This window comes from Clinocottus analis, unplaced genomic scaffold (assembly GCF_023055335.1).
Source record: "Clinocottus analis isolate CAN_PGR_092001 unplaced genomic scaffold, fCliAna1.0.p SCAF_12, whole genome shotgun sequence".
Lineage (NCBI taxonomy): Eukaryota > Metazoa > Chordata > Actinopteri > Perciformes > Cottidae > Clinocottus > Clinocottus analis.
Genome location: NW_027175843.1, coordinates 3,353,493 through 3,379,326, shown reverse-complemented (window position 1 = coordinate 3,379,326; position 25,834 = coordinate 3,353,493). Strand labels below are relative to the sequence as shown.

Genomic DNA, 25,834 nt, shown 5'->3' with positions numbered 1-25,834 from the left:
TTCTAATTAAAGGTTAAATAGCTCACCCCTGCCCTTTCGAAATTCACAATTTGCTGCCCCAACATGAATAAAGCTGTCAGGAATATTTTGTATTATGTATGGTTCCATAGAGGCCATATCTGTTCCTAAAAATGTGGGATTTTTTGTGTGAAAGGGTATAATTTCATTGTATTTAATGTACGTTTGGTTTCCAAATTTCACCATTGCGTGACCTCAAACATTGAATACTCAATTCTCACCAGACAACCTTCTGAAAAGGTGGCAGTATCACTGAGATTTGAACCTGTGCCTCGGGAGCTTTGAAGTTCTTTGTGCCTCCTTCTGTCCAAAGAGGATTTAGGGTTGACAGCCGAGATTATAGCTTTTCTTAAAACGGGATATTTTACTGTGCACTCCATTTTGTCTCCAATCCGGACTTAAATTTCCCATGATTGCCAATTTGCCAAAACTGTTTCCATCTGTCGACTTAAGATAAAGCAATGTCTCTTTGCTGTGTTCAAAGATGAAATGAGCTTTCACTTAATTCCCCTTGGCTTTTTGCTACGTGCTTACATTAGCCGAGCGCTCATCCCCCCCCCAAAATGGACGCCTTGGATCAATAGTGGGAGTGGCAGGAGATAATTGCTGCATTAATCACAGCCACTTTATGAGGTGGCACTAACATGACACGTGATATTTAAACAAATGGGACTCTGACGCGAATGCTACTAGTTAACTTCATTCGAAATTTGTTCGGTCTTTACAGCTATTTATACTATGCAAATGATGTTTTACAGCAGCACATGCATACAGTGCGTAATGGCATTCAGCTAAACTTTGGCACGCGGCTATTGGCAGCTGAAATACATGTGAGATATGGGATAAGATGAAAGCTCAGCACACAGTTGGATCACAGTCTGCAGTGAGCAGCAGTTGAGCAATGTGTCTGTACATAATACGTCTGATGAGGAGTTTGTGGAAGCTAGGTATTGAATGTTTATTGTCGATATATTCTACAGAGATTTACAATATTGATATAACTCCTGGATAGAGATAACGATAGCCTAGACGGCTTTAAAACATCTTTGTATTATGCTGTATGTTGCTGATGGGTAATATCAATTTAAATCGACGAATGGATGCCAGCAGCTGTGACCAAAACATCTCTTGTCATTTCCCTATTAAAACCATGACCGGCCACTTCCCCTCTTAGTCTCTCAGGAACAATGACCCTTAACTCCCAAACCTCTTGTCTGGTTTCCTAGAACAGACAACAGACCTGACGTTGCCAGATTGAGACTTGAAACCGGCCCATTGTGAGAGGCAGGAAGTGCGCATTATGTTGGACTCGCTCCTGCTCTGGAACCGGTGCCCTTTTGCCGGTATTGTGTAATCTTCTCTAACGGGAATGCAGGAGATTTAATTACTGCCGAGTTAAAAAATAGGACAATGCCACTCTCGACGTAGCTGTCCCTTTTTGTTTATGCATACTGTTGCGGGACAGGTGTCAGTATTCTTGAATAAACCATGTTAACTTTTTGTCAGGTTAGTAAACAAGCTAGTTAGCGTGCTGATGGGGGAGTTAGCAAGCTAGCCAACTGGCAGCTTGGAGCCATGAACGTAGCTTAGGGCAGTCGACCTATCTCCTAGTGTTTCACCAAAACGTCAGAGGTTTCCTTTTCTCATTTCCCCCAAAGGAAACAAAAAAGGGAGCCGCCTGTGCACATGATCCAGAACACGGTTCCTCTTTATTTTTCTGTAAGAGTATTCGGCTAGTGGGCCGATTGCCAGAACATAATGCAAGGTGTTCGATTCCTGAAAATACCTCATAAAAAAAAACATTTTCCTCCTCGTGCTTTGAAGACTTTGTCAGCATAAATTAACATTAATTACATTGCCTTTCTGTTGGGTGTTTTAGTTACAGGTCTTTGACCTTTTTAAAAGCATACATTTAAATTGTCTATAGTGCTTCTTGTTGTTATAACAATTCACACATGTGCCCTCCAATGTTTCATATTGGAAAGTAAAATGGCAGCTCAATTCTGGCTTAATTTACTGATGTGTCCCTCAGAATGCATACAGGCTCACACGCTCCAGGGCCATTATGATTGGTCTGAGGCTGCCAATTTTCATTAGGGTCGCCCCCTGACAGCTACAAACACACCAGCACCCTCCACCGAGTACACCTACCTCCCCACCAGACATCCACTTTTTTAGTCTCCATCTCTTTTCAGTTCATACATCCACTCACCTCGTCTCCCTTGTGTAAATCTCTATCTCTCAGCCTTTGACATAAAACAAGCAGTAATTGTAACATAAGCTGGGAAAGGGCCCGCATTCAAATTTGTATTTCCAGCTTAATTGTAATTGCCGGGAATTCATTGTCACTCCACTCAACATCCTATATTCATTGTTATTTCAGTGCTCCAAGACTCCCTCCCAGCAATCCCCTCCGTTCTCTACAATAAATTGCAGACCCCCTCCTCCTTTTTCCATCACTATAAGTGCCTCCTTCCTTAACAGACGGCTGTGCCCGACGCACCCCACCACCCGCCCACTTCTGTCTTCCCCTCTCCTAATCATTTTCCTCCTCGTGCTTTGAATGGAAGAACCAGCAGCATCCATAGAAAGAGGGGACAGGATGGAGGGATGCTAGGGCAAGTGAGGGAAGGATGCATTTAGGACTGACCTCCACCACACTTTAAGGGAACTTCTAATTGAAGACATCTAAAGGAAAAATGTCCCATTTCGTGGATCAGATCAGCAACACATCCAAGGATTCTCTCCAGGACTAACTACTAGGGTTTCTCGTACCTCTGAACACTTGAAGGACAGGCGCGAGAGGGAGGGGAGACGAGGAACAAGGAGCGGCAGCTGTTATACCGTAGAGGACGTGAGGAGGTTTTTCCGGGGAGAATGGGCGGACTAGGCTGGTGTCTTGCCACAGTCTTCAGTTGGGCAAAATTCTTCTTCTACTGCATCTTCCCGTTTCGGAAACAGAGGAAAAGCAAAAACAAGGTACAGTTCATGATTTAGACGTTAATTGAATGAAGGGGTTTTCCTGGTAGCTTAGGTTTTTTTCCTTCATTTCTTCTATTTGCTCAGTTAAGGATGAATGCACCTACGTGTTGGACTAGGCATCAGCTTTTTCCTGATGGCAACAGAGAGAAACAAATGCTGCTTGTTGCTCGTAATAGAGCTGCAATAACTCCGGTCAGTCTAGGGGTCGGAGACGGCTCTGGAGACGGCAATGTCGTTCAGTCTGGCGTTCGTTTGGTCGACCCCAGGGGTCCAGACTGAAATACTTTTTAAATGGATTGAAGGAGATATTGTACAGACCACGGTCCCCGGAGGAGGAGTCTTTGATGGCTTTTCCTCATGAGGTTGATTTTTGTGGTATTGACTGAATTGTTTCGACAACTATTGGAATGAATCGCCATCAAATTTGGTATTCCTCTAGCGCCATCAACAGGTACAAATTCAGTTTGTTTATTACTTACATCGTGTTGCATTATTTCGTTCCCAACAGCCTCAGCTGTACTTTCCTCATGAGCATGTTAGCATGCTGGCGTTAGCATTTTTAATTAATTCATTGCTTTGTTTTTCCTCACACCATGGTCTTTACTCGATTGACCCAATGAACTGTGGCTTCTGACACAGGATGCATGAAACGCTGGCATGAGGATCTTTTGCACCGCCCCACCCCCAAATGTCCCAACATTTCCTACTGCAGTTGCCAAATGACAATGGAAATAAAATTAATATTTATATGACGCTAGTCAAAGGCCTGCTATGAGCACAGAGGATGAGACAGGCTGGAGAGATAAGCATATTAGGACACACACACACACACACACAGACCAGGATATTGCAAGTTTGACTTGGCCTCTTTTCCCGAACGGAGGTCTGTGCTGTCCACCAGACAGAGCCATCAATCTTGCAAATGCAGCCACTGCTCAGTGTTTTAGCACACACACACCATCACAGACACACACCTTGATGTGCACGCGATATCTACACACACCAAGCTCACCCGTAATTAAAGCAGAAAGCGTTATAAGTCAATGGCTGTCTTGTCACAGACACATTGAAGGCGTTTAGCATGCGACTCCCTCTCCTGGGGCTGTGCGTCTTCCTCTGCCGGCACATTGATGGTGCCATGAGGTGGCGTTCAGCAGGGGCCAATACACACTTCACCTGCCGTCACCCTCACTTCTGGCCAGTGAACACTGGCTGTGGGTGGCTAAATTCAGGGCGATGAGTGGGATGGCTGTGCTTTCAAGCGGCTGAATCCCTGCTGCCGTCTCCAGGTAAAAGTAGCAACTCTTCCCATCTGAGAAACAAGAGAATGTTTGTTTATTTGTACTTTTTTGTGTTCTTCGTGAAAGCCTTTTATTTTGTTTAGATTTCAGCAGGCCCTGTGAACAGAGGTGGTACTGTTTTTTAAGCGTCTTGAGTCTTTTGTCATTTTACTCCAGCAGGATCTGACTGTCCTTGTCAGACTTGTTGCTGCCAGACGTCTGATTGCATAGAGAATCTGTTCGGTTATTCTTAGTACGCTGCTGAAACCTTTACCTCCCCGGTGTCCACACCGTAAGGTCCTCGTTAACCCGCTGAGTGGTGTAATGTTTGATGCCATGTTGGCAGATACTATGGTCTAAGATGTGTTATGGTTTTTCATCACCAACACCATTAATAACGTGCAAGTTTGATCCGTTTTAGCTATTTAAAAAGAAATCCAATTCAGTTTGTTTGAATCCACAGCATGCAGGGCTTCATTCCTCGGCTAACCGCAAATCTCATCAATCAAATTTAAATCTGTACATTAATAAAATCATAATAACTTTTAAAGGAATAGTATTTCCCGGGGCTGACGAGCAAAGGCTAGCCGCGTTAATTGACAAGTCGGTCACTAAATATATATAGAAATGCAGTCCCAAATAAATCTTCTAGTCACGCGTCCAAGACCCTGGCGAACCCGAAAAGACTTTTGCGCCAAAGTACGGTAGGAGTGTTGTCGTGTTGGCGGGTCAGTGCGTTCTGGACGGCCCTTCCTCTCAGTGTCACACAGCAGCAGAGAGAACAGAGGGAAAAACGTGCACACACATGTGAGTGTTCTGCAAAGGGAGGGCCCGGGGTCTGTATTGTTTTCAACAGATGGGAGTCACAGGAGGCGGGGAGGGTGTGGGGGGAGAAAGGGTGTGTGTTGGGTTGGAGGAGGGAGGGGGGGGTGCTGGCGTGTGTTCTTCTTCTGTCTGTCAACAGAGTCAGCTGCCCCCTTCATCTCGCAGCTTCTAGGACGTCAGCCAAGATCACACCCCTCTGTTTACACGTTCACTCTCTCCTCGTCTATCTGCGTTTGTCCACTACTTACCAGACATGGGTCATCTGGTTATCCTTTTTGTCTTTTTTTTTTCTTCTTTCACCCGCTTTACCTTGAACTTTTTGCCTTTTTGGTTTTTTTTTCGTCTTAATATTGAATCTTCTGTAAAAGTGTGCGCTGCTTTGATCCCTCCCCGCTGCTCACCCATCTTGGTTCAAGGACAGTGACCTGACACCGGTTAATCTTGTTAATTGTGTAAGTGTCCTCGCTTGGCTCTGGTTTACAAAAGAAGACTGAAATGGTCAAGGTTACAGAGGAACTAAAACAAATCAAGTGATCTGATTAGCCTTTTGGAAAATAAACCCACCCTCCAGTCTCTACATGACAACCTGCCTCTGCCTCGCGCGCACACACACACACACACACACACACACACACACACACACACACACACACACACACACACTCCCTCCATTATCCCCACAATCACTCCAATAGCTAATAACTGCCCTCTGAACAAGTGTCTGACTATAGATGCGGCCGCAGTTTGTTCAGCGACCACCAGTGGGCGCTGCGGCCGCACTTGGTTGCTAAATCTTTATATATCTTTATAGAAATTATACAGTCTGAAATAGTTTACCAAAATGACTTTTTCTTTAAATTGTCAATATATTAAATTATGACATCTGATTTGCAAAAGCTTTTTCTCCGTCCTTTTTCCTTTTTTTAACTGCTTAATATTATTCACTATTAACTTAAGAAATCAAACACAGTTTTGATATAATTTCTCTTACGCTATTGTGGTTGGTTGTGCAGTAAATCCTGATAATGTTCGGTTCATTACAAATAAACGATTCATCATGCACTGTTTGTCACACGAGAGTGTTGACACGGCGATGTAAAATGACTTCATGCAGGAGGAGGACACGTTGTGCAATGTTCTGACAGCTCGATTTCATTTGAGCACAACTAAGCCCCGCTGGACAACGCTCAAGTGCACAGTCATCCAGTGACTTTGTGTTCCAAAATAACCTCAAGCTGTTTAATGCACTTTGTAGAGTTCAGACTTACCGCTCTCATCCACTTTGGTTTGAGCAAAACGGCTCTGAAACGCCACCTGAACTACCTGCGACAAACAGCATGCAATAAGCACATGACTTATTTTGATCCCGCCCCCTCAAAGCATCAGAATCAACAATCGTTCGGAACTGGAATCGATGAGCGTAATCTGAATTCAAATTGGTAAAATCCAGTTCATACCCGAACCTTTCGGACTCTGTTTAAAGAAAAAACCTTTTCACTAACCACTGGAAGAAGAAAACAACAGGAGGAACGGGTGAAACAGCTTTAAAAGTTGTTTCTTTTTTAAATAACTGCTGTTGCGGTGGATTTCATTTATGCAGATGTGACGATCAATGCAACATTAATCGGGAGAATTTGTTGTTGTGGCGGATGGTCGAATGAGTTGTTGGTTGGATTAATTGTGTTCCCTTTGCCTCAGTGGTGTCGTTGTATAATCCTCTCTCACACCATGTGTCAATACGAATATCTCCGGTCCGCACAACAGGATTGCTTGTCTCCTTTATTTGCTTAGAAAAATCTGCTCTGTTCTGAGGGGAAAAAAATCACAGCGAGTAAGATTTGCGATCTGTGTAAAAGTACTCCGAAACAAAATAACAGTTCATTTATTAATTAATTGAGGACAAAAAAAGGCCTCTGGCTTGTAAAGGCACATGGCAGATTAATAGGCTAGTAGTTAGAAGAGTAATAGAAGAAGAAAAAAAATCAAGCAGCAAATACAAATATTTTGGGGGTAAAAGGACAGATGTGCACTCATTCTTTCTGACATGATTTTGTGTGTGTTTGTGTGTGTGTTTTTGTTGGGATTAAGTTCAAATGTTTTCTCTCTAACATTGTCTCCTTTAGCAAATGTGTTTCTGTAAGGGGTGGCCTGCAGGAAATACCCGGGCATTAATCCTCTGCCACTGGCTGAGTGAGTGAGTGTGTATGTTTCTGTATGTGGGCGGGCTTGTGTATTTGTACAGTTTCAGAAAAATATGTGAGTGTGTGTGTGTGAGAGAGAGTCAGGGGAGATATAGGCGGTTTTTGGTGAAGGTTTGTGTATATGCATACGGTGAGTTTGATTGTTTAAATTACATGTGTTTATCTTTTCAGGAAGTCGTGGGCCCGGGCCCCAAATTTTCATCGTGCATGAGAATCTTTGTGTGTGTGTATGTCAGAAAATGTACCGTTTACAGGTGCATGTAGCCCTGCCTGTCATTGGGTAATGGTTACATTTGTGTGGAGGTTTGCAATGTGTGTGTGTCTCTGTGTGTGTGTGTGTGTGCATGTGCGTGTGCGTGCGTGTATGTGGAAAAAAAGAACCCACACAAAAGGGATAAAGAGTCACGCATGGGGCTAACATGGTCATTGATGAGCAGTGAGAACTTAATGAAGCAGCTCTGGCTTCCCGGCCCCTCTGTGCTCTTTCTCTGCAGTAAAGGCTGAGGATGGAGGGGGGCGGGACTTTGTTTGAGGCCACTATACTGTCGAAAGTAGATCCTCAGGGACTACTTTTTTTTCTGTGAGAAGGGTAAAATGTGTTGGAGGCCAAGGGTGAGATTAAAAATGACAAAGGAGTGATCAAAAGACAAATCTGGTGATAAAGAAATCTCTTGAGATTGTTAGCAAACATAAGGAACATACCCAAATCAACAATGAATTGATCCTTCTAGTGTGTGTGTGTGTGTGTGTGTGTGTGTGTGTGTGTGTGTCTGTGTGTGTGTGTGTGTGTTATATTCTCTCTGTTCCAACCATCAATGAGCCACACTGTTCCACTGGGTGACATGTTCTTTGACCATGAACACACAGACCCACATACACGGTCCTGCTGCTGGAAATACACACTTGCGAACTTTTTGTGTATTAATCTGCAGCTGAAAAATAGTCCGACAATAATGCACAATTTCCTCCAGTTTGAGTAACGTCTGCTAAAAACTACAGTGCCAAACAATACTTTTTTAGAACATGAAACTATACATTTGTGATCCGTGTTTTGAGATTTGCATCTTTTTTTGTTGTTGTAGGAACAGAAAAGGACTTGGAGCTGAGCTCCACACAGGGTAGGGAAGTCAGAGAGATGGATTAACACAAAATATATAATCATGTCGGTGTTATCCACAAATTGTAAGATTGAGTGAAAAAATATCATTTGGACTCCGATTCAGAGACTCACAGCTGATGTGCGATTTATAAAAGTGTAAAGTGTGAACAGCTAACTGACACTGTAACCTCTACTTTAACGTGTGTTACATTTGGGGACAAATCTTTGAGAAATAATGTCAAACATTTGTTGAGGAAGCTGGGACACAGCCTTATCATGTCAGGACAAATGCCTCTGGACATGCAGGGGTAGTCGGATCTCATGAAATATATAAAAATTAGGCTCAATATGGGAATACACGAGAAAACTGTGCAAGAGAGAAAGACAGAGGGAGGGGGAGGTGAAGTGCAACGGATGCTGCGGGTGAGGTGGAGGGGGGGGGCAGGATCAAGGAATGAATGAAATTAAAAGTGGTGAGACTTAGAGGGGTAAAGAGGGAGGGAGACCACGGATGAGAGAGAGAGAGAGAGAGAGAGAGGAGGGGCAAAAGAGATGGATAATAAGCAGCGCACCCCCTCCCCCTTTGCTCCCGTGGAGAAGTGGGGGCAGCCTTACACACACACACACACACAAAAAAAAGGCTTTGTGAAACTTTCTCCCGGCAGAAGGGAAAGAGAGAGTGAGCGCAGAGGAGAGGCAGTCAGGGTCCACGATAGAGAGAGAGAGAGAGAGAGAGAGAGAGAGAGAGAGAGAGAGAGAGAGAGAGAGGCACTGGGAGGAGAAAGCAAGTCATACAGTGAGGAAGAGGGAGAGAGCAGGAGCCCGAGGTGAGAGACAGTGTTCACGTCAAAGGGGGGAAGTCATGGCTGTGCAGTGTCGGGCAACTCTTCTCCTGGCTGGATTACACGTAAGGAAGCCCACAGGTCTGTAGCAGCAGCAGCAGCAGCAGCAGCAGCAGCATCACTCCTGACCGTCACCATGCCGTCTGTCTCTCTCAGCCTGCCAGCAGCTCTGGCTGGACCTGCGCGCACCTGGGTCTGTCTGTCCTGCATGTTCTGGGTGAGATAACTTTTCAACAGGGAATTTTTCTCCCCCCCCCCCCCCCCCGAGTGGTGATTTGATTCCCAACGCCGTCACGTCCATAACCTGTTTTTTTGCAAACCTCTGGCCACGCAAAAAGAAATGTCGTAACTTGAAAAAAAAACTTGCCCATCACGTAAACATACGTCGCAGTAGAATCAAGAACATGAAGCCGAAGCGGTGCGAGAGCGAGTTGATTGACGCTTCCGTCACTCAAACGCTTTTTTGCTGTGATTCTGCGCCACATGGAGGAAAGGTTGCAGGCTCACATCAAGTGGTGATACGTCAGTCCGGAAACATCGGGAGACCCTGATCAAATCAAGCTGTGGGATCTATTGGGTGGTCTGCTTGTCGGGGGTTGGGTTGAGGGTTGGGACCCCCGGCAGTGGGGGGCCTTGGCATGGGGGACACATTTGAATGAGGGCGATATTATGGGGGAGAATAGGGGAGGGTTTACGAACCCGAGACACATTTGTTTTGTCTCCCCCGAGAAACATATTTCATATTTTCTCTACCGCTCCAAAAAAAAAAAAAGAAGTCTTCTCTGACACTGAGTTGAATTAAATGGATCCCCTGCTCCTCTCACCCCTCAATCTCTCTTTCTCACCCTTTCCCACTCCCTCTGTGTCCCGCTCTGTCTCGCTCTAGGTGGTTGGGACACAGCTATTTTTTGCTTTCTCCTGTATAATTTAATCTGCAGCGCATTCCCACTCGCAGTGAGGGGCTGCTTGTGCACTGGTGTGCCCTCTGAGCCCCGACGTGGTCAGTGAAGGACTGTGCTCGTGTGTGCGTCCGCGCCAAAGGCATTGTGATCGTGGTCTCGACGTTTGTCTTTAAACACTGTGAGTGCTTTTCCTAATTTGTGCAGATATGAAAGAACATTCCTGGCTCAAATATACAACATAGCATGCTGCTCTCCTCTTTTTTTTTGTTGCCTGAATAGAGGATGAAAGAGTAGAGCAGTTGAATAGACCATTGAGATCCATCCTTTCCCCACTCTGCAGCGCTCCTTTGGGACATGACTGCACACCACAGACGGAGCTGCAGTCCTTGGCGATGGGACTGGATAATCTTACAGGGCTCTTCATCAGTTAATTACCGTTCTTTCTTTTGAGGAGGGGAGCCGAGGTGAAAAGGGGGATGAGGGGAGGGGTCGTAAAAGAATCTCAAAGCCCCCCAGCTAAGCTCTGGGTCACTGATTGACTGCATTAGAGCACTGTATGACAAAGCGAGCTCACTTAAGGGGGCGGGGTTCAATCACAGCCCCTGCATTAATAGCAGGTCTTTGTTTGGCCCTAAAGTAGCTTTAATTTGGGCACACCTTATTCCGACAGATTGGTGTTGGAGTTAGGGTTAACACTGACATGCTGACACAAAAGATTTATCTAGAAAAATGGTCAAACGCATCATTTGGTTCCTCTTCTTTCTGATGATGAATGGTTGTACTTTTGTCTAGACTGTACGGGTTCGCTCCATGGGCAGCTGGGAAAGTGAGTACATCTGCAAAAGCTGTTATGAGGCAACAGAGAAGTAGAGGAGAGGGATGGGTACAGTTCAAATGAAATGAGCATTCGTGAGTGAGTGAGTACGTACAGCGTTAGGAAACAGACCATCTCCAGGAGATAGACAAGATCTATTCCTCAGCCTGGCCTTAAATAAGGAGGGTTTCCTCAACAGGCTGGTCGTGGGTAACGGGAGTTATTTCCAGAACAAAAGCATAAAAAGAAAGCTCAGGGAAATATAGGAAATGACAGGAACAATTTGAAGGACAAAGGAAATGAACAGAATGATGCTCTGGGCAAGATCAGAGGGCGAAGTAAGCACGGACGGCGCAAGAGGCCCTGAAAGAAGACCTTCGGAAGAGTGCCGCTCCTCCGCCACAACACTGAATAATTGATGAAAGCCAAAAAAGGGTTTTAGGGCAAGTTTTATCAGGTTTCTCTAAAAGGGCACGCAAAGCAAATGTCCTCTACCGGCCCCTTGCTCAGTGCAACTTTAAAGGCGATGCAATCCAAATCTCGTTGACATTCAAGAATGACAGGTTAGGACTTTTTCAGCAAACAGGTGTAATCGAGTAATCGTGTGCCGGGGCAGTGGAAAAGAGGTCAGTAGCGGTGGCCAGGTGCATCTAAGCTGACATGGTGCTGTTGTAGGAAACACTGGCTCACAAATATTGACCCGTGGCTAAACCTTCAGAGTTGCCAGGGTTCAAAAGAACTCGTCGGGATGATCGATATCCATTAACGTCTTCTCGGTCCATCTTGGTTCAGAGTTTGATCTCAAAAAGATCGCTCTGGGAAATGGCGTCGTCTCAGGAATGTTAGGTCATTGGTTTTAAGTTGTCTTAACGTAGAGAAACCCTAAACCTGTTGCTGCTGTTTCAAACTGACTTGGACCCCCAAAGTAACTTCTGCCTCTGAAAGCAGGACATGAAAGTGTCAGGTCTATTCTTCTACCGATTCATACATTTTTGGGTCTTTTCTTGCATACCCTGCACTCATCTTCTTTTCCACCCTCCATTTTCTCTCTTGCTCTGGTGCTAGTTTGATCCCCCCCCCCCCCCCCCCGCCCCCCCCTTATATTTGAGTTCCTGAGATTACCTCTGATTTGTCTTGAAAAACATTCCACATGTGGGGGTAGCCCCTTTGAAATGCGGCAACAATTCTGTAATTGTAACATCTGGGTTTAGGCTGCCCCAATGTTTTTCACTATAATGGATTTGCCATGCAGTTGTTTTCTGTCTTGACTTTCATCCTCTTGTTTCCAACCTGGGGGAGTTTGCAACAAGACCCATGCTGTTTCATCTTGCCGTTGCTTTCTGGTCCTTGGTTGAAAAAAAATCTTGAACAAAAAGGGAAGTTTAACCCTTGCTCAGTTGATTTATGAGAGTTGTTGAGCTTTGTGTAACACCTCCCACCCACCCTTTTTGTTCCCGAAGAGACCCCCAGCTTTGCGCATGCTTCACTGGGCTCATTGGCCTTAAACCTCCCATGGCCTTCTGACTTTAGCCAGTGGGAGTTTTGGGATTCAGAAATTTGACTGGGTTTTAGTTTCCCCATTTTTCCCATCCCTAATCCCGGAATATTGATTTATAAACCACCGTTAAATCAGTAAACTTATTTTTAGGGACGGTAGTAAAATAACAGGATCACTGATAGCCAATGGTTTGCTGTACATATTTGACCTTTTATGTCTGAAGCAGGAATAGAAAAAGTACTTTTTTTTATCCTCTCTTCTGACATTTAGACATCACCCCTTTTTTGTTGTGTGTAATTTAGTGCAATATTACCTCATCTCCCAATAGGCCCCAGAAAGAAATACGTCAGTAATTGGTAACGCCTATGTCCTGAGTCATGTCCATCATCCACTTAAATTCTGTCAGAGACGGGACACAACATCATGAGGACACACACACACACACACACACACACACACACACACACACACACACACACACACACACACACACAAGTTATAATCAGATCAACAGTAATGGGTTAAGTTATGGCTGTCAGAATAATCTCCATCGTACCTTTTAAGGCTCAACAATTTCTTTCTTGTGATGAGTTTTGCACAGTCAATGTGTTACTTTTGGTTTGTGTTGAGTTATGTATGGCTGTCCCACACTCTTTAAAGATACCATCATGGTGTTTTTTTGCAATGACAAGCATGTTTAAGTCTAGCTATCTGTATGAAATTATTATAATGGACTACATCCAGCGGCTGTGCTTTCAACTTTCAGTCTTGCTGTTTTTATTACATTTTTTTCAGTTCCATTTAGTTTCTATTTTTTATGAAAATCCATAAAACAAGAAAAAAAACACATTGTGAATTGCGTCAATGTTTGTGGCACCAAATAGATAATGAGCATCAGTCTTAATACCCTGAGCTAAACGTGCTAAAAACATGTTCTACAACATTTTTTCTACTTTTGTCAGCCTCTTTGTCGTTGCTGTGCTTGAATTTGTTCTCCGAGGCAATACATGTGTACAGGTGACCTTGCTGAAGGAAATGCCTGCTAGACCCTTGAGAAGGAAGGTCAGAGCTCACCGTTTGAGAAGTGAAACATCTGTGGGGACTTTGCTCTAGACTGTGGGGAGGTGTTTGGACCTGGCAGTGGTTAAGATTGGATAGCTCACAGGAAGCTATATCGCCCCCACTCTAACCCCCCAATGGTGGAACAAAACACATCCACCGCCAGTCGACAACGATGTCAGTGACACAGTTTGTGTTAACCTCAAAGTACAAAAGTCGTCTTAGACTCTGTTAAGCGTAAAAAAAGATTAATTATCCTAATCCCAAAAATATTAAGACTGTCAAAATATCATCCTATGTCTTTTCCTAACCACTTTTTTCATTACCACAATAGAATTGTCATGAGATCAAGGAAAGAAAATATGAAGGAGAGTTCACAAGGACTTAGGAAAAGACAACCAAGGTTCGAAGATGCAACTAAATAAATACTTAAATAAATTCATTGACAATCTCAAGTCAATTAATTTAAGGATTCCTGTACAAAATAAAATCATACCACCCAAATAGATAGTCGAATGGTGCTTTGCTTTAAAGGGCTGCTGCCGCAAGAGATTGTTCAATGGCACTATCTCCTTTTCTTTCCTCGAGTATGCCAAAGTGTTTGCAATGCTAAAGGAGATAAGAAAGGAAACACCTTTCCTTATCATGGCTACCACTTGTTATGTTCATCGTCAGCTGACCTCCGTGTGATGTGTCTACACAGGAGGCGTTTAGGCCGCGTCTTTCAATCGTCCGTCCGTCCAAGCCTGTAGGTCACACTCCAAGCGTCCTTGGACACGTAGCAGTTCTGCTTGTACTGTACCGCTTTGAGCATGCGTTTCACACGCGTCCAGCAAATCGTGGCTTCGGCTCAGAGTCGATAAACGTTTCCGTGGCTCATCACAAGATCAAAAAACGGGAAGGAAACACACCAATTCGTTCAACTCTATTTGTGGTCCGAGTGGCCGTTGTCCAGCAGAGGTGACGTAGCCTGGCTTTAAAGGTTTGATATCTTGTTTATCAACCCCATGTAAGCCACCTTATATGGCCGTGCTTCACATCTCATGTGTTCAACACAGTCATCATAAGACAAAAACATTCCTGACGTGTAATGTAGACTCAAGCTTTGTGCTTCTTTCCTGCCAGAGCAGAGCAGAGCGGCCAAGTCAAACTTCTGAAGATATTTTAACAAGACTCTGTTTTTACGCTGCAACAAATCACTGATCAATTCCATGTCTCCTGATGAAAGCTGATTCAAAAACTTGAGCGTACGTGCATGTGCGTGTGAATGAATATGAGATTGAGAGTAAGAGCGAGGAGCTTTCTCCGTTACACCATTTGTGTCTTGACTATACCGGCTGTACAGTCCGGATTGTCGGAGGAGATTGAGATCTTTCTTGGCCCCATTTCTCTAATCTGTCTGTCAAGGGCTCTCACCAAAGAGGCCCGGGGGAACTTGTTAATGCCATGATAACCTCTAACTCTTGATTTGATCTGAGACCTCCCACGGATACCTATGCATTCAAGTGTGAGGCCAAACAATGCTCATTGGAAGTGGCGCTGACTGCGTCCTGCTGCGCTTGGCTGTGCATTTTCTCCAATGGGATTTGCGATCGAGGTTTTTTAAAAAAAAATTTTTAAATCATTCTTCTAATTCATACTCTGTAAGTGAGTTTGTTTGTTGTGTTTTCCGAGTGCATTGTTGGATTTGTTTGGATTCTTAGTATGTTCAGCGTTTTCGTAAACAATCCAGAAAGTTTGGAAGGCCCTCTTCGGGAAATGATGAGACGTAATCATGAGAACAAAATCTCTAAAGAACATGTCATCCCCCATCCTTCGCAGAGAACATTTTGGTTCATGGTTTAAGTTTCATGGGTCTCTGCCAACCCTGCACGATATGGAACACGTGCTGTTTTCCCTTGGCGGTCGGCTCTGAGGATGAACTTTGGCTGTCTATGATTAGACTGTTTTATCCCACTGAATCAGTGTTGTTGGCAAAGGCCGCCCTGCTTGCTTTTATTTGGGACTCATAACCATCTTTGTTCCACATGTATGATTTATTTTCATAGGCTGCTCATTTCGCAATACTGTGAGAGAAAGTTCAGAGCTTTGCTTTTAAAACAGAAAGCTTATCTCGAACCGTTGTGAGATTTTCACTGAAAACAATTGAAACGGGACTTTTATGAGTTGCTTAATATGGATTTGTTGTAAGATTTTCAGCACGCATACCTGAACGCAGGCCAGGAATTCACAATCTAATTTCAACAGTAATGGAGAATGTATTTTACACTCACAGTGAGACACAAAATCAAAACAACAGACTACAAAACCGAAGAAGAGAAGGCATACAATAGTAAAGAAGAAAAGCTGAACACATCAACAGTAAGCAAAGCAGAACGAATCAACAGGTTAAAGATCCTTATTTCCGGCTGTACATAATTAAACCAAAGTGTAAGGATGTTATCTTTGATAAATGTAGCTTCATGAGACTTATGTGTGCCGTGTCGTTTCCAGGAGATGAAGAGGCTAACCCACCAGGATACATCCTCCAACCATCCTCCTATAATATCAATTGTTTCATCTACTTTGATAACGTGTAGCTTTAGTTTTTAGAGATGCTTGAGGTGCTTTGGCTGATAAATTCCCATCAAAAAACCACAAAAACAGTATTTATTTTCTCGCTTGGGTTCATTTAAAGGTCCAGTGTGTAGCATTCCGGGGGATTTATTGGTATGTTTTAATTGGTATTTAATCACCTGGAGCTAAGGATGTGTTTCGTTAGCTTAGCCTTGTGAGACATTTATATCTACATGGGGAGCGGTTCCTCTTCAGAGTCCACCATGTTGCGCCGCCGTGTGTCTGCAGTAGTAATGCGGCGCGGCCTGTAAAGGCTCGCTGCTGATGACACGCTCGACCCTAATGGTCGCTTGTTTTTTCGAAGTCTCACCTTTCAACTTTGACTCTGCAGGTGAAGCAGATAAGAGAAATATGAAGCGCACACACACATACCGACGGCTATATGTTATAGATAGATTTGAGCCAGTGGGTTTAATCTGCATAAAAATGTCGGAACATCTTCACTAAAAAAAACAAGACTTAAAAAAAAATTGTCTCTCTATTGCCCCCACCAAAAAAAAACTTTGAGTACCAAATCTTGACAAGATGACCACTCCGTGTTACTCTTTCAGCGATGCTGATGGTCTGTGAAAAAAGGAGGGATTTTTATCCTCCCCCTTTCACTTCTTGGTTGACTGAGTAATTTCCTCCCTGGGATCCACCTCAATAAGATGAAATACATGTAGAGAGAGAGAGAGAGAAAGAGAGAGAGAGATAGAGAGAGAGAGAGAGAGAGAGAGAGAGAGAGAGAGAGAGAGAGAGAGAGAGACTGGAATGCCTGGGGTGCATTTTTCCCCCCAAATGAAAAGCAGGTGACTGTTCATTGTGAGGCCGTTTGGTTAGTGGGAAGCGGAGAGCGGAAGAATAAGGAGGAAGGAAAGGTTCGGGGGGGAAAAAAAGAGAAAGCTCCCTTCTCTCTGGTATTTAGCGGTGAATTGTTGCCCGTTGCACTTGTTCTGTAGTGGGCTGCCTGCAATTAGGGGATTCAGAGACACTTCCTCCTTCAACTGAATGTATTGTAACTTGTCATTCAGGAGAAGCTGGAGAGAAACCTTAATTGGAACCAGGCGTATTCTTGAGTTGAGTCACTATTTTTTAAATCTGCTATTCGTTCGTCATTAAGAGTTGTTCAAGTGAGTCACTGCACATTGTATCTGGACCTATTTTACTCCAAGAACCTTTCAATTAAACTAAACATGATGATATCACTATTGGGATTCTAGCAGCTAGCAAATGAAAAAGTTCTGTTGTGTGATGGTTATTCAATCTCACTGATGTTAACCCATGAAAATCATAGCAATGTCTACATTAAATTCGGGTACAAGGAAATTAAAGCTCGGGTCAGGAATATTCCATAGAAAACATGTTTGTTAAATTAGTTGGAACTCATTATATCCTGAAAGCAATCAATACAGGAAATGCTCTGACAGAAAAAAGGAAAACAATCTGGTGGCTGTTGCAGGAATTTAATGAGCCCGTCATTTAATGTGGCCGCAATGAAATGATGATCCAACTGCCCACCAGCCTACCTATCTATCTATCCATCTATCTATCTATCTATCTATCTATCTATCTATCTATCTATCTATCTATCTATCTATCTATCTATCTATCTATCTGTCTGTGATGTAGCCCAAAATCACAAATTACACATTTGACATCCTCTGTCCTGGGACTTCACTTGTTCCTACCTACCTACCTACCTACCTACCTACCTACCTACCTCCCTCCCTCCCTCCCTACCTACCTACCTACCTCCCTACCTCCCTAGGTGATTGAACTCTGCCTGTGCACATGTTGCATGTAACTGGATTTTTCCACAGGCTGCTAGCTTGACAGCTGTGAGCACTGACAAGAGCCATGTTCCTTATTTACGTTCATTATGATAATTTTGGGGGAGCGGCTTAGAAAGGGGGTCCTGAAAGGACGGGGGCCGTCAGTGTCCACAACTTGGTGACTTTCTCACTAGATTAAAATGAGTTATGGAGCTCGTGCTGCTCGCTGGTGTAGCAGCCGTTTTTGGGCTGTTTCTTTTTGGTTTGGATAATTAAAAAAACCTAGTGTGGTCTTTCTTGTCTCTTACCAACTCCAGCTTTAATGTGTTTGCAAAGCTGGGAGTCTGTTTTTTTATCTGACAAATAGTTGTCTGAACAAATTGAGGTTGGATGCTCAGTGTATGAGATGGAATAATCCAGATACATACACTGTTTGGACTTGTGCAAATACTAGCTAATTAGTATCAGTTGGCGTCAGAGGGGGGTGGACATGGGGATCAGCACAACATAGTAGTGTAGGCGTTTTGTGTTTGTGGAAACAAAGCCTCTGGTGAATCCTCCTTTTCTGGTTTCTCACACTCATAACTCTTATCTCGCCATTTCGTGTTGGGGGCGCGATGAATGATTCAGTCTCTTCATTGTAAAGCAAATGACTCACAGGTCTGACTTCTCATGCATTTTAATCCTTGGTGGCGAGGTAAACAGTTTTGGAGTGTCTGTGTTATTGTGTGTGTGTGTGTGTGTTACCTCCGGTTGGCGCTTGTTATAGCGATATTGTATGTAAATTTACACTGAAGTCGCAATGATTAACTGGACTGACATTTCCTCCAAGAAAGCCATCCCTTTCTGACTCACTGCGATTTTTTTATTGGATATAAAATTGACACTGGACAAAGACAATGATCAACTGACACCTGAGTGAGTGGAGCCGACACTTTGATTTTGACATCTAAGTTTATGCTTTTTTTTCACAAGCCCTCTGCTTCCCATCTGCTGTTCCTATCAGCTTGTGTTACATTGTTAGACAGAGGCGTCACAACACCGGTTTATACACAAAGTTTAATCATCAGAAAGACAGTTAATGACAGCGGGACGTATAAAAAAAAAAAGCCATTGAGTTGCATTGTATTTTGAGGACTTGACCGATACTATGAACCAAGAGTAAGGATATCTTTTTTAGAAGCATGATAGTATAATACAATAAAAAGACACGGAATAAATAAAATGCAAAGCAGCCATGAGTTACCAGGAGTTACCATGAGTCAAAAAGATTCTTACTCCTGCATCCCCTTCTGTGGGGGTCTTCCAGTCTCCGGTCAGCTGTGTGTGTGTGTGTGTGTGTGTGTGTGTGTGTGTGGAGTGTCTTGACCGAGCCGCTCTCGTAACTGGATCACGCATCTTCAAAGGAAGCGCTGCGAATGCACACTTGATCACAACAAGGATTTCATTGGTTCCCTTTTAGTTCAACCTGACGACCTCTCTGCACGTCCTTCCCGTGCACTTGCAGAGAGACAGTTTGGCTTTTTTTTTATACAGTCATATGGCAACACGAGAGGATGTGAGCGTGTGTGTGTTGGGTTTACAGCTGAAGTCAGGGAGAGTCCTGCATGAACAAGGGCAGGGTGCGGAGGGAGGAGGTCAGGAGAAAGGGGAAAAAGGGAAGGAGAGATGTGGAGTTGGGTCAAAGGTTGATACTAGCTGCTATTTAGCTGAGAAAGATGAGGAAACATACCCAGTGGGGAGGGGGAGAACAAAACAGGAGACGAAGGGTGTCTCGGAGAGTCTGCTTGGGAAATATGCACACTCCAAATTGATTTTTAGTCTCTTACACACTCATTGAGTCGGCCATACACACACACAGTCACAGATGGAGACATGTGGTGGTCACCCCAGTGCGTCTTAGAGTGTCCATCCATGCATATGGTGTCCCATATGAGAGACGGCAGCGCGCTAACTCGCTGATTGACCCAGTTGACTGGAGATGTCTCGTTTAGTCTTCTGGCTCCGTCTGGACAAACAATAGCCTCTGATTGGTGGTGGTGGAGGGTGGGGGGGGCAGGGGGGGTGATGTAGAGCTGCCATGTGTGTGTGTGTGTGTGTGTGTGTGTGTGTTTATGCTTTTCATCCAGGATGTAGGAAATCACTGATACGCAGACGTGGAGGTCAGACTGCTCATGCTCGTCTGTTAGCCTGCCGCTCAGTCCATCTATTTACCCGTCTGTCAGTGTGTTGCCTGTCTGTTTGTTTTCGTCTGTTTCTCCCACTCCTGAATTGAAATTGACTGACAGCAGTAATAATCACATTGTAACCTCCTTTGGGCCATATTTTGAGTAAAAATAATGAAAAGTACATTAGAAAAGAGTCTAATCTCATTCAAACAGGTCAACGGTATTTGAGCAAAACAACTAAAAACTGACATTTGAAATGGGTGTGATTGTTAACAATAACTATTGTTATTGTTGTCTATGCTGTTTTCGATACCCTGGAATGTCTCTCGGCTGTCTGCACGCACGTGTGCTCTGAGCACATGCGAGCACGGTTCCATGTGTACATGAGGTAATGCGTGAAGCGCTGCAAGTGGATGCCAGTGTAATCAGAAGTGAAATCTGTGTGTGTGTGTGTGTGTGTGTGTGTGTGTGTGTGTGTGTGTGTACGTCTCTGCATGAGTCACAGCAGTTGAGGTAATAGTTTTGGGGTTCTAAACTTAAGGAGAAAAACAGCCTCTTGGTTACCTTACTCATCTGGAATGTGGGTCTGGAGGGTTTTATCTCCACGTTACAGCGTTACCTAACACACGCTGAAGCTGCTCAGCGTCAACAGTTTGATTAGAAAACATATATTAATTATGGCATTAACATCTAAACTTTGTGAGCATTTGAAGCACTGACATTTCTCTCTTCAGATCGTGGGGGGTATTGGGTATTTTCTTTTCTTCTTCTGACTGCTTGTGTGTCTGTTTTGTACCCCGACATCCAGGTCAGGCCTTCCTGTACTACTCAAACTGAAATAACATGTTATCCACGACTCCAGATTCACTTCCAGCTGACCTGCACATCAAATCATATCACACTCACCGATAATTCAAAAAGAATCTCATTGTTCAGTGCATTAGATCTTAAAGATTATTTTACACCTCCTCTAAATTCTGCGTAGACTTTTCCATGCCGCAGTCACTTTTGCCATCGCAGGTCAAACATTATTATATTAACTTTTAACTTGTTAACTAACATTGGCCCCCACGCAGCGACTGCGGCTCTACAGATGCTTTCAGGGTCTTTTGTTAGTCTCAGCGCTGCTTCTCTCCTCCCTTCTACCTTCTTTGTAGTCGCAGCAAGCAGAAGTGTTCAGCCAAAAGAAACATGCGTTACCTGCTCAGCACCAACAGTCAAACTCAGCGGGCCAGCTGAGACAAAAGAGAGGGAAAAGTGGACTAACATTCAACAGGTGGCCACAAACACAACTGTAAATGAACGCTAATGTTGCTGAGGGCTGGGCGATGAATCAACCTGATGATTAGTCGTCTTTCAGTGGAATCACATTGGGATTAAATCATTTATTAAGACATCCTGATATACAGTTACAATACATTCCATTCAATGCCATTAACTAACTGGACTCCAACTGGCAACCTTCCAGTCACAATCTGATCCAACTTTTTAAGCTCCATTACCCCAGAACACTAAAGGGCAACCAGCTCAGGAAAAGGGTTATCTTTGCATACTAATGGTGGAAAATAATGTGTTACGGTCCACTAAATTGTCAGTCATGTTTTCCAGCAATAGTGTGGATTCCGCTTATTCAACTCCTGCGCTTATACACCCCAAAAAATGAGTGACAGATTTAGTTATTGAGATTTTAAATGACCTATTTTGGGATTGAAGCTTTTTTTTGCCATATCGGCCCTCTCTAATAATGCTCCGTATGTGCTGGATGTCTAAATAAGCATTTGCAAAGACATTCACCATTTCAACTTTACAAAGTGATAATTTGACAACAGTATGTTTTCAGCTTGTTCCTCTGCAACCCAAGTAACCAAGCAAATCAAATAATTCAGCTTTATATTGAGAGTGTTTGAGGCTGGCTGGACTCTCCTGCCAAGAGCAGAGGTCGGGCTAAAGCTAAGGTACGGCATTTCAGCACCTCCCTTGAAGGCTCCTAGAATTCCTGTTAAATTAAAAATGACGGGGCAAAAATGCCTCCGATAATTAGGAGAAACCCTGCAGCCAGCTGTAGACGAGCCCAACACACACATACACACACACACACACACACACACACACACACGGGTACATAACCCAGAATTTCTCCTCTTCAAGGCCTTTTAGCAGTGGGAAAAAAGTGTAAAAAGAGTGTGTGTTATTTGAAAGATGCCCGGTCATGTGTGTTTGTATTGATGTAACAGTGTGTCTGTGTGTGTGTGTGTGTGGTTGAACCTCATGCACGACGTTTTGCCTGTGCGTGCTAATGAGTGTGAGGCAGGAGATTATGCGTATATCTCTAAGGGAACAGGGGTCTGTTCCCAGGAGCTGCAGTGCCTGAGCTGAGGGAAGGCGGTGTGGGGGGGTGTGGGGGGGTTGTGTACACCCTGACCCCAGCTTTCGGGGGTCCCGGTTGCCTGTCTGAAACCATTTCCTTCCTTTGTGGCCCATTTTCAGAGCCCAAAGTGTGACGCGAATGTGAAGGAACCGAGGGCCATTTGCATGGGTCCCGCACCGTGTAGAAACAGAAAATAATCGGGCAAGGGCCGCATCTCTGAATGAGCTGGTGGGGTTGCCTTTAACTCTTTAATTCTGTGTTCCCCCACCCCCAAACCTCTCCCCGTCACCCAATGTCTCCCCAAGCGACTCTCCATATACTCTAGCCATCCCCCCCTCGTCTCCCCCCCCCCCCATCCCCTTAAACAATAAACAAACTCAGAGCACTCGGTGCATTGCTAATGATGGGAAACAATTACGGGCTCACAAAAGGGAGCGTCCTGCTATATTGCTCTGTGGAGTATTGACATAGTATTTTGAGGTTAAATGATCAGAGCCTGAGTTTCTGGTTAGGGCAAGAGGACTAACATAGACAGGGCCTGCTGAAGAGATGTTTCCTTTGTTTGGATTTTGTAAAGAAGGATGTGGTGGACTATGCCACTTCAACCGCTATATTGGGACTCAAACCCTTAAAGTAGAGTGAATTTCAATTGGAGTATCCTCATGCACAATATACCCCTCGAACCTAGTTTCAGCCATGCTACCCCGGGAAATAGGAGAATGACAAATGTGAAAACAAGACAAGTGGCATACCAGCAGTTGACTGGACCCCCCACTGTCCGTCCTACTGGAAAAAAAAAAAAGCTCTGGTGTGTGAATGGATAGAGGCTGGGAGAGTCTGAGAGGGCTCAAGAGGCCGATGAATAGACTCCCAGATTGAGACATTCTGCCTGTTTAACACAGAACTGTAGAGGTGTGAGGCAGAAAGAGAAAGCTAAAAGCCCTGCTTTGAATATGTTGGTTAAAAGTATGTGAGTATCGTCAGTGTAAGTTACTTTCCCCCACTTGGTTTGGTTTGTTAAAATAGTAAAAAAATAGTGAGAAATGCCGTCACAGTTCCCCAAAGAGATTTCAGATGCTGGAAGCTTTTGAAAAAGTTATTCAAACGTTTCAAATTGTTTGCAATACAATCGATTCATTGACTCAGCTGTAATTGTACATTTTAAGGGTTTTTTTTGTATCCCATTGTATTTTGCACCCATAAGGATGAAGCACCTGGTGTGTGAGAAGTGAAACCAGCGGTTCGAATAAGGGAGAAGATTATTTTCAGTTCTTTCACAGGATTTTTCAACAATAGTTTGCCATTTTAGCCTTAATGAATGACTATTGTGTGTCCAAAGGACTGTGATCATCATTCATTAGATGTGCACAAGTATAGAATATTTTTAATTTGCTTCTATCTGGTTTTCTTTAGTTTTTCTTTACAAACTCAACATTGCTTCATAAGGTACAATAAACAAAACGTGCAGTTTGTTCATGACCTATCCCAAATATCTTTTGTGGTGGTTGCATCCAAAACAGGTGACTTCACTGCAAGCCAAACCTCCCATTCCTGGGTACTTAATGACTGTTTTGGGTGATGTGGTTAAAGAGTAGATAGGCCAACAAAAGCGATTAAAGAGGGTGTTTCTCTGACACCGGCCTGCTGCTGGGTCACATTCACTCTGCTCACACTATTGAGTCCTTTTATGTTGACAGTTGATTCCTAAACAGTCTGTAAGTGAAACCAAGAGGATTACATTGTTTGTCACAACACAGCTTGTGCCCCGTGTCATTCCAGAGGTGTCAGTTCACACAAATAATGACAATTTGACAAAAAAAAAAATGCTTAAAGTCCCCTTTCAAAACACGGGAATTCTGACTGACAGACACAAAATCCCATCACACAGTCAATTGTACCGTTAAACCCACTTATCACCCCTTGAAATCCATAAACCAGAATCCTCGACCCAGCAGGTGCCAGCCGGAGCCCTTGGCATGCCGGCGCCTTTGGATAACGCCGTGCATGGATGCCATGGCAGAGACCTCCAGCCCTCAACCAGAAAAGCCTTCCCCTTGCCAAGATGGCGCGTCCTGCGCAGCCACGGTCATTATTTCAGCCTAACGAGATTAAGCTAATCACGTTATGTAGTGGTAAGGCGTAGCCGCGGCATGGAATGAAGGGGTCGTCTGTCCCGCTGTTGCCATGTGGCTCTGAAATAACAAACACTGAACTGTCACATAGAGCTCGATGAACACCAGGGCCAATATCGGTCTGTTTGCGTTTCTAAACCTTCAAATGAGCTCATGGAATGGAGAAAGCCACACAATTTGAGAATCTGTGATGCTATTATGCAGTGCATATTATTCAGAGCACCATCCACTTGCAGAATCTCAATGATTTTATCGACTTAACCATACTGAGATTTTTGTTTTACGTCTTCTTGCTCAAAATCCATTTATTCTAGCTGACTTTTCCTTTTTGTCCCACCCCAAGAAGGTCGATAACTGTTGTTTTTTAGTGACCTGTGTCACCACTCTGGTATGGCCTCCATGGGTCCCTCGCTGGTGAATTCCAATGACTTAAGTGATCATTTAATTTGTCATGCAGTGCCATAATCAGATCAACATGTTTATGTCTTCATTGCTTTAGTTTAAGACCAAATGCCTGCAAAACTAATGACATTCCCGTCAGTCTAAGCTGTCCTCGGTGTGTAGTGCCACCAAGCAAATGTTAGCATGCCAACACACTGAACGTGATACACATTACACTACACTAGCCTGCTCGTATTGTGTGTTAGCATGTTAGCATTCCAACATTAGTGCTCAAAGTACCACTGTGCTGAAGAACCGCCTCACAGAGCTGCTCGCTTGACTGTTTTCCAAGTCTTCTAATTAGTTTCATTGGTTATTTTCAGAGAACTCCATTCTGAAAATATAAAGGTGTTCAATACAGCCAATGGAAGACACTATAAGTTGCATTATGGGAACTGTAGGAGCCAATTAAAGGATTTCTTGGCCTCTGCGGCATACATTTTTGACATTCTGCTTTCCAAAATTGTGTGAGTATCCCCCTTTTTAAAGGAGCTGAGTTGGTGGGGCGTGTTCCAGGTGCTAGTGAGATGTTGAAATATGATCCAGAAAGCCCGGGAATCTGTGGGTTTAAAGGCTTATCCGATAACAAAACATCAGTTGAAAAGTACTACGAGGAAGGATCATCATCATTCTATCATTTTACCCTTTTGTTGTGACAGCAGGTAGAAAAGGTTGCAGATTATTCTACCAGAACTTACACCTTTACTATTGGCCGACGGAGTGCCTGAGGAAGTCGCGTTGCGTTGAGGCAACAGTTGATCCGGGGTTAACCACGGCCCACAAGCCCAACACTGTCGCAACCCCGCCTTTTCACACAATGCTCATGTTTGTCTCG

At 43.9% G+C, this 25,834-nt stretch overlaps 1 protein-coding gene across 10 annotated transcripts in view; it reads left to right on the top strand.

The window, feature by feature from the left end:
• Positions 1 to 25,834, top strand: part of tns1b (tensin 1b) — a 150,188-nt gene that overhangs the window by 18,568 nt on the left and 105,786 nt on the right. For 2 of the 10 annotated variants that reach the window (XM_068573147.1, XM_068573140.1), the window contains exon 1: positions 9,384 to 9,464. The exons of the other annotated variants lie outside the window; for them this stretch is intronic. In XM_068573147.1, coding sequence (XP_068429248.1) covers positions 9,384 to 9,464 — 81 coding nt within the window. Of the gene's footprint in view, positions 1 to 9,383; positions 9,465 to 25,834 lie in introns of those variants that run through there. 10 annotated transcript variants of the gene reach the window in all.